Below are 10,189 nucleotides of genomic sequence, written 5' to 3'. Positions count from 1 at the left end.
TGTGGAGAGTTGTTCTATTCTGAATATTTTCATTACCTTCTCTCTCTCTCTCTCTCTCTCTTCTTCTTCTTCTTCTTCTTCTTCTTCTTCTTCTTCTTCTTCTTCTTCTTCTTCTTCTTCTTCTTCTTCTTCTTCTTCTTCTTCTTCTTCTTCTTCTTCTTCTTCTTCGTCCACTTTTTATGCTAGTTACTATTTAGACAACGTGCAATTATTTGTAGGTCTGACAACCTAATTCATTATGGGCTCATTGTTGTAATGGAAATCTAAAACAAATGACGCAAAATATTGTCCTTTACAACAATGTTAAACTCGGCCCATAATTGTGTTCAGATGTCAGACCTGCATGTATGTACACACGCGTCGTATTTAAATCATCGGTGACCAAGAACTCAAAAAATAGAGTGGGGAACTTTGCACCGGAAGTGTAATGCTTTTATGCGCTCCTTTTCATTATTTGTTCAACATAATTATAAACAATTCAAGGAGCCTCGTGCAGACAAAGATGGTATCGGCAGACGAAAATAATAAATATCTTTGTGTCTTTGTAACATCTTGGGTACACAATTGAAGAAGCAAAGGTCAGTTCAAAAACAGTTTTCCTTGAGAGGGAATGCGTTTGTGTAATATAACTCACTCAATTAGGAGGCCATCCGACTTCCGAAAGCTCCTCAGTCTAGCATTTCTATCAATTAGTTAAGTAGGCGTGGATCTTGTCAGGCGTTTATTTATTCAATATGTCAATTTATAGTAGAGTAGTACCATTGTTTAAACTCCAGAACAAACCTTGATAGTTTGGTGAAAGTTTAAAATTTCCTACTGGGTGGAGTTCTTGACTTCCCATTCATGGTGGGCAGGGAGGTACTAACTGTGTCTTTTACGCCCCTATAATATCTGTTTTCCAATTTGCTTTCTGTCATTGTCTTGGAATGAGATTACTTGGTTTTGACCTGGCCCTAGCTGAGAGGGAAACAGTCAAATGTAGTGTTAGTTTTGGGAGATGATATTTTTTCATTGTAAATCATCTCTCTGTTATGCACTGTACTGTATTATGTTTTGTTTACATATATATATATATATATATATATATATATATATATATATATATATATATATATATATATATATGATTTGTAAACAGTTGAGTGCATTCCTCTAAGTAGGGACCTGTGCTTGTGTCTGGATGAGACTTTTAGATGACCTCAAACTAAGTACTGTGATAGTTTGCTCTTGGAATCTACATCTGTTTCCTATTTGAACCAATTCCCCTTTGTCTTACCTTTTCTTGGGTGTTTTAATTGTAATTCTAGAACGTTTTATTATCCCATTTTCTTCCTTTTTACTGGCGCCGATATGACCTTAATGTGTTGCAAGCGCCGTGAAACCCTTAAAAACAAAAACAAAAAACTTCCTAATATGACCATTGTTTTGCCCGTCGCATTAAAAAAAATCAATCGTTACAAACACAAAATTACTGTACTGCAAGTGTAGTTATCTTTAAAGTTTATATAGATAGTATGCACTTGGCTAAGAAGTTCACAACATCCGGAGGTATAACGGACCAACACACAAAACTATGTGTAACAATGATCGTCTATAGTCTGGTTAATACAGTTTAGTGAGAATTAAGAGAATTACTCATAAACGCGGATGGCAAAACACAATAACAAACACATGAGTGACGTCATCTTCGAACTATCCATAGAGAATTTAGTGAATATTAATCACCCAACTGGCGGTCTTAAAGCAATAACAAAGAGCTGATGACGTCATTTTCATTCATTGTATACTTAACATTGAGCCTGAAACATGTCACCTCCCCCCCCCCCCCCCCCCCCCCCCCTTGAAAAAAAATGTTCACTCTATTTTACCTTATTTTATTTATTTAATTATTTAACCTTTTATTCATTCATGTATTGATAATAATTGAAAGAATACTTTTTAAAAAGGAGCATTCCGTAAGCTCCTCGTGATAAGGGAAACAACCCAAGTATTCCTTAACTAACCCTAAGAAAAAATAAAATCTAGTACCTTTAACTAACCCTAAATTAAAAATAGGAAAAACAAACGCCCTGGGACCTTTTTAAAAAAATATATATATCTTAAAGTGCCCAGAGCTTGTGTTTTACACGAGAATGAGCGCTGTATAAATGTGTATTATTATTATTATTATTATTATTATTATTATTATTATTATTATTATTATTATTATTATTATTATTATTATTATTATTATTATTATTATTATTATTATTATTATTATTATTATTATTTTTACTAAGACCTGTAACTGCCGCCTCCAGTGAAACTATCCAGACTACACATTTATTACAGTGGCTATGTGCATATATATATATATATATATATATATATATATATATATATATATATATATATATATATATATATATAATATACTAGTAAAAAGCCCGCAATTTCGCAGGGAAAGAACTATTTTCATTCGATATTGCCTGAATCATTTTCTTGATTATCTTGATTACGATTAGATGCACACTTTAATCGATGTGCTTGTCGCTGCCATGCTTTATTCGGCATGATTTTAGTTTATCGGTCAGTAGATATCAATATCAATAAGTCACAAGTCTTTATCACGCTTGACTTGGGAGGCCTTCCGAAAGCTCCTACAAAGGAAACAACTTAAATAATATTCCCTGAACTAACCCCGAGAAAAAGTAAAACCTAGAGTACCTTTAACTAACCCTAATAGGAAAATAAACACCCTAGCATTATGACTAACCCTAATAGAAAAAAAAATCCTCGGACTGCTTTGCACTACCTTTCAATACTTCACAAATTAAAATGGCGGCCGACAATCAAAACAATGGTCAAATTAGGAAATTTTAAACTTTCACAAATCTATCAAGGTTTGTTATATTTTAAAAATGCTTCTATATGATGACAAATTGAATAAATAAATGCCTGACTAAAGATCTACGGTGAAAATACCAATTGAAAGAATACTGGGTATGTAGGAGCTTTCGGAATGTCTCCCCCCTAGCACCTTTAGTAAGACTTATAACTAACCCTAATAGAAAAAAAAAATCCTCACAAATCTATATGGTGACAAATTGAATAAACGAACGCCTGACAAAAGATCAACGGTGAAAATACAAATTGAAAGAATACTGGGGATGTAGGAGCTTTCGGAATATCTCCCCTTTACCTAACTTATGTGAGGTCAAATGAAAATCTGAAGCAGACGCGAAAAATATCAAGTTTGTTCGGGCTAGAAGCTAGACAGATACAATTGACAGTTTGCCGACAACGTTTAACTAAATATTTCCCTGGGCAATTATTATCACATCGATGGCATAAAATATCAGCAGTAATATTAGTAGACGTTGTTAATCGGTGAAACTTGTTTAAAATTTGTGTAAATCCGAATACCTTCATGTGATCAAGTGAATAATATCACTATGAATGCCACGATTTGCTGAAAAATGCCAACACACACACACAACACACACACACACACACACACACACACACACACACAAACTTACACGCAATAAGAACATACTACTACATAACAACACTGATCACCGCTAAATCAACAACACTACGGAAGTAATAATAATACTTGATGTCATAAATAGATGACGCAAACTGACAACTTTTTACAGTGTCAAAATTAGTTGATTTTGAGAGTGTAAGTGTCGTCGGTACATATTTTATGATATCTGTTTGACTCAACGAACTTTCAAACTGACTTTAAATTATAAAAGGAAATCAAGTTATCTGTTTATCTATCTGTAAAAAATACATTTCTAATTTTCAAATCTTTCAGTAGAGTTGTGCGCCGTATCATTTTTTTTATTGACTCAAATAAGCACAATGTTCTCCACGATGCTATATTTTTTAAAGAAAGGATATATATATATATATATATATATATATATATATATATATATATATATATATATATATATATAGTGATACAGAGCATTCAGTACACGTGCTGTAGTGGTATGACACTGGCCTTTGGATCGGAAGGTCCCGGGTTCGAGTCCCGCTCGGAGCTCTGGGCATAGTTGAGTCCTTGGAAAAGGCTATTTACTCACATTCTACTCAGGTGTATAATAGGTACCTGGCCGTTCAACAAAATTATCTCGGTTCGAAAAGAATTGTAATACCGCTTACCAGGCGTCATGTATCGTTCACATGTAATAAGTGATGCTGTTGGCTAGCCTGTCGCAGACCTGATGAAACACTGATAAGAAAGGCTCTGCGATGGACACCCCAAGGAAAGAGGAAGCGAGGCCGTCCCAAGGAGACTTGGAGACGTACGGTAGAGAGGGACCTGAAGCAGAGAGGTTTGTCTGTCTGTCCCTCGAGATGGCCCCAAGAATATCTGCTGACAGGACCAGGTGGAGATCCGTTGCATCAAGTGCCTGCAGGCCCGGAGACGAATGAGTGAGTGAGTGAGTTGGCTAGGGACCCCTGTAAAGCGCTTTGATCACGTTTAGTGGATATTGCGCTATATGACCAAAAAAAAAAAAAAACAAAAAAAAAATTAATTAAAAATTAAAAATTAAAAAAAAAATATAAAATATATATATATATATATAATATATATATATATATATATATATATATATATATATATATATATATATATATATATATATAAAGTAAAGCTCAAGAAGAAAGAGAGTGTGTTACTCCGATCTTATGCCTTCCGGGTTGTTTTGGACATTCTGGAGTCCATCCCAGTGTTGCTGTAAAGTTGTTCCTTTCTCATCCCTCTCTCTCTCTCTCTCTCTCTCTCTCTCTCTCTCTCTCTCTCTCTCTCTCTCTCTCTCTTCAAGATATGTCCAATCTACAATTGTATCTTTTCCTTCTCACCCCTGATCCAACCCGACATCGAATAGAGCGACGTGTACTTATTTTCAGGTCTGATAATAGTTATGGGCTCATTGTTGTTATGGAAATACTCTCAAACCAACGCAAAATATGGCCCGTCGCATTAAACATTGTTCTGGGTGGGGATCCTGACCTCCCATAGTGGGCAGGGGGGGGGGTACATACTGTGTCTTCTATCCCCTTATATCTGTTTTCCAACATGCTTTCTGTCTTTGTCTTGGAATGAGGTTACTTGGTTTTGTCCTGGTCCTGGCCGGAGTCCTAGCTGGGAGGGAAACAGTCAAATGCATAGTTATTGTTTTGGAGATGATATTTTTTTCCTTGTAAATCATCTCTCTGTTATGAATTATTGTATTTTTATTTTTATTTTATAATGTAAGCATTTGAGTGTATTCCTCTTTGTTGGATTTTGTGCTTGTGTCCGGATGAGACTTATAGGTGATCTCAAACTAAGAACTTTGATAGTGTGCTCTTCGAATCTACATCTGATCCCTATTTGTTCCCAGTTCCCCTTTCTCTTACTTTTTCTTGGGTGCTTTAATTGTAATTCTAGAACTTTTTACTATCCCATTTTCTTCCTTTTTACTAGCGCTTATATGGCCTAAATGTGTTTCAAGCGCCGTGAAACCCTTAAAAACAAAAAAACATTAAACAATGTTAAAACAGGCTCGTTATCGATTATTAGACCTGCAAATATGTACACGCGGGAATAGAGACCTTGAGCACAGGTGAGTGTATTCCTCTTAGTGGGATCTTGTGCTGGTGTCTGGATTTAGGTAATCTCAAATTAAGTACACAGCTAGAGTGCTCTTGGAATCTACATCTGTTCCCTATTTGAACCAATTCCCGTTTGTCTTTACTATTTCCTCGTCCTTTTAATTGTACATCTAGAATCTTTTTACTATCCAATTTTCATATTTTTTATATTGGTGCTGATATGACCTAAATGTGATGCAAGCGTCGTAAAACCCTTAAAAAACAAACAAAACGAGACCTTGAGTTTGAGCCACAAATATACACAGTACTCAACCTAATTATTTTTCAACAGCCACGCAACCATCAGGTTTTGCAAGGATGCTCCGCAACTTCATCTGCGACCATGGACTGCAGTGAGGACGACAACACGTCCGACTTTTTCAAAGCTTTCCTCCATTCATTGCGGTCCACCTGCTTTCAGTTCGTCGACTTCCGGGATCATGTATCCATACGCGGGTTTCTGGCAGTGGATGTGGACGGACAGAATCCCCAGCACTATGTTTTATCTGAGATTGTGTCGCGTGGCAAAGATGCTGGAATGGCCAGTTTCCCGCTGGAAGTAAGTACAGTTACATGTAGCCTATATCCAGTAAGCACAGCTACATGTAGCCTATGCCCAGTAAGTACAGCTACATGTAGCCTGTGTCCAGTAAGTACAGCTACACGTAGCCTATATCCAGTAAGTACAGCTACATGTAGCCCGTGTCCAGTAAGTACAGTTACACGTAGCCTATATCCAGTAAGTACAGCTACATGTAGCCTATGTCCAATAAGTACAGCTACATGTAGCCTGTGTCCAGTAAGTACAGCTACATGTAGCCTGTATCCCGTAAGCACAGCTACATGTAGCCGATGTCCAGTAAGTACAGTTACACGTAGCCTATATCCAGTAAGTACAGCTACATGTAGCCTGTGTCCAGTAAGTACAGCTACATGTAGCCTATATCCAGTAAGTACAGCTACATGTAGCCTGTGTCCAGTAAGTACAGCTACATGTAGCCTATGTCCAGTAAGTACAGTTACACGTAGCCTATGTCCAGTAAGTACAGCTACATGTAGCCTATGTCCAGTAAGTACAGCTACATGTAGCCTATGTCCAGTAAGTACAACTACATGTAGCCTATGTCCAGTAAGTACAGCTACATGTAGCCTATGTCCAGTAAGTCCCTTACACGTAGCCTATATCTAGTAAGTACAGTTACATGTAGCCTGTGTCCCCAACTTGGGTGATCGAAGCCGGAATAAAGAACAATCGAACCAAAGCGTACAACTATATAATATTAATAAAAGAAATAGCAAGGCTGTTCACCTGTCTCTGTATCAGAGCTGCCTATTGAAATTTCAAAAAGAAAAAAAAAATCACTTTAAATAGCTTTAGAAATAAATAACTTGCCTTCAGCATGATCTAAAAGAAAAATGCTCCAAGGTCTAAATATAGGTTGGTTCTAAAAACAAGATTCATTGAGTCAAAGAAACGATGTTGTTCTGTAGCTTGAGAAATTCATATAGGCAGGTCTGTTGTATGTGCGTGTTGACTATATGGAAAATCAGACTACTGTCTAATACTAATATGAAAATCAGCCAGTTCGTTTACATTTTTATCATTCTGAGCATGTGTCATGACACCCACATTTTTGCGATTGAAATCGATTTTACATTCATAAATACATTCATCATCATCATTGCCTTTTTCACCCTGGGTCAGGGTATAGGCCACACACAAACAGTTTCCATCCTTCTCTGTCCTGAGCTATCTTTTTAATCTCATTCCAGGTCTTACGACTTCTCTGTATATCAGCTTCTTTAATTCTTCTCCATGTTCCTCCTGGCCTTCCCCTTGATCTTCTGCCCTGGGGGTTCCAGTCCAATACTTTCTTTGTTATAGTGGAGTCGTTCTTTCTAAGCGTGTGTCCAATCCACCTCCATCGTCTTCTTCCTATTACTAAATTCCAAATCGAGGACCTACCAAATTTCTATGTCATCGACAGTCATCGATCTGGAATTTAGGAATGTATTTTTTATGGCTTTATTGTTTGTTGTTGTTGTTGTTGTTGTTGTTGTTGTTGTTGTTGGCTAAAGAAGGGATTTGAGCCCGAAACGTTCCGTGTTTGGTATTTTGTTCTTTATTTATTTATTTTATTTTTTTTTGAAGCTGTTCTATTCATTTTTGTGTTTATTATTTTTCAAAACTTAATACAGTTCTGTATGACATGTTGTATTTCAAACAGAGAAGAAAATCATGCACCACTTCCATCTGTGGCTACTCTAGCAAATCATATTATAGATAGAACGAAGTTGACATCATTCAGGTGTTTGTTATTGTTTCTTTTTTTTCTTTTTTTTTTTTTTTTTTTTTTTTTGCCATCCATGTTTCTGAGTAATTCTCACTAAACTGTATTAACTAGACTATAAAAGTTTACGGTGTATGGTGTTTTGGTGTTATATAATTCCGGATGGCAATGTTGTCAGTACCTTAGCCAAACGCATACTATCTATATTCCATGGAATATGAGAAAAAAAAGGTGTAATGTAGAATATGGTAATATGAATGAAATCAATAATTTAACTATTTATAGAAATTTACACAATAGGGTTCAGCAGTTGTGACGTCACTTCTCTCGTAATGACGCATAGTAACTGGTTCTAAACTATCGGAACAATGGCGTACGCCATTATCTCCATCACCGCCCTTATGAAATACTTCTCCGACGAGCATATATGAAGTGTATCCAGGGGAGACAATCATTATAAATCTGATCATGTTTTGACTTTTATACATTCTGATCACATGACACGTGAAAAAGTTCTAGCCAGCATGAAGAATAAAGAGTACCGCTTTTCTTTATTTAGAACCAAACTGCTGGTTGCTGGGCGGACGTGATATCAGACTATTGAATCCAATCCTATTGGTGTTCGCGTTACCATCAATCTCGGAGCATATCATTACTAATACAGAAAACAGTATGGGCATTAAAAATCAAATCATATCATAACAAAACGTAACATATCTGTCTGAATGTGAGCTATCTATCTGTATATATATATAACCATCTTTCTCTTATTATCTATTTATCACAATCTATTTCTCCATACCCATATCTATCTATCTAACCATCTATATATCTATCTATCTATATTAATATTATCCCTACCATATGTCTATATGTCTATTGATATATATATATAATATATATATATATATAATAATATATATATATAATAATATAATAATATACATATACATATATAACCATCTATCAATCTATCTATCTATCTATCTATCTATCTGTCTGTCTGTCAATGTATCTATCTGTCTATTTATTTATCTATTTATTATCTATCTGGGAGATAAAAGAGAAGTTATCTCCAAAACGTTGTCAATAGTTGACAGAACGGTTTACAATTAATTGAAGTCTTCACGTGATCTTATGTCATAAATAATATGTTTCATTAATCTCCCAACAGGTAGTCACTTCGTCGAAATCATTTGACAGTGAGCCCACAGGGGCTGCCCCCTCTGTAAGACTTAAGAAAAAATATTCATCACCAGACTTAAAAGATCACAAAATACGTCGCATCTGGAGTAACAATGCTCCGGAAAACAAGCCAATTCAAACCACCAAAGCCTTGGATACCGGAGTCAACCCTGGGCATGGCCCAAGTCCTATTGACGGCAAGCCCCCTCATCCGTACACGTTTCGAAGTGTACGCTCAGATCCCAGTAACTCGACTTTTGTCATGGATCACAACGCAAGCACCATCAACCAAAATACAGAAGTATCTAAAAAAGAGGGAAATAAAGAACACAACGTTTCGAAATTGTCTTTCTCGACCGTAACTGCAAACATCCCGAATGGCTTCAGTTTACATTCTAAACAACGCCTGACTCCAAATCCAAAACAGAAGCGGAAGTATAACAATAACAGCGCCTCTTTTAGCAAAAGAGCGAGGAATTTGACTCACAGTATCTGTAAAAACAAGGAAGGGGTTTGTCAGAATTCGTCATCGTCTCGAAAAAGACCGCACAAGTCCTCGTCTGGATCTTCGGATTCTACTTATTGTATCTCGACTTCTCTGGAATCGGAGAGCAGCTGTGAAGATAATACAGTTTATCCTGGGCGGAGCAGGCAGAAAGGGGAAAAGGAGAAATCAGAAACGCGCATCGGAGATAGAAATAGAACGGAGCAAAACAGAGTTGGCTCCTCTCGATCTACTTCTCAAGGTCAAGAATCGCCCAAAAGTGATTTTTTTTCCAAGCAGTATCCGTTCGAGAACTTTCTAGCCGTCTGTAATTCTGACCAAGACTGCAGTATCACGTCAGTCAAACCCAATTATCTTGTCAGCCATTCGGAAGGCGTCAGCACGATCATGAGTTCGAGATGCCCTGAACCAAACGTGAACATGTTTTCGAAAAGTTCCGACTCTTCGGGGAAGAGGAAATTGCTTTCAACGAAAGAAATTGTTGCCAACTATATTGACATTTAATCTTGTGTTAATTTTAGTCAATGTATACTTTTAGTAGGTGGTCTCAACCAGTCAAAGTTTAAGATTT

General features: G+C 36.4%; 1 protein-coding gene across 1 annotated transcript in view; it reads left to right on the top strand.

Moving 5' to 3' along the window:
- Positions 1–467: 467 nt before the first annotated feature.
- Positions 468–10,189, top strand: part of LOC144963816 (uncharacterized) — a 10,386-nt gene continuing 664 nt past the window's right edge. Inside the window, exons 1-3 of the mRNA XM_078897751.1 lie at positions 468–578; positions 5,930–6,196; positions 9,103–10,189. The exon at positions 9,103–10,189 is cut by the window's right edge and continues 664 nt beyond it. Coding sequence (XP_078753877.1) covers positions 5,981–6,196; positions 9,103–10,122 — 1,236 coding nt within the window. The 5' untranslated portion in view covers positions 468–578; positions 5,930–5,980 and the 3' untranslated portion in view covers positions 10,123–10,189. The remainder of the gene's footprint in view (positions 579–5,929; positions 6,197–9,102) is intronic.

This window comes from Berghia stephanieae, chromosome 2 (assembly GCF_034508935.2).
Source record: "Berghia stephanieae isolate SIO BIC M18660-M18661 chromosome 2, UCSD_Bste_1.3, whole genome shotgun sequence".
In the NCBI taxonomy this organism is placed as follows: Eukaryota; Metazoa; Mollusca; class Gastropoda; order Nudibranchia; family Aeolidiidae; genus Berghia; species Berghia stephanieae.
This window is presented reverse-complemented; position numbering and strand designations above follow the sequence as displayed.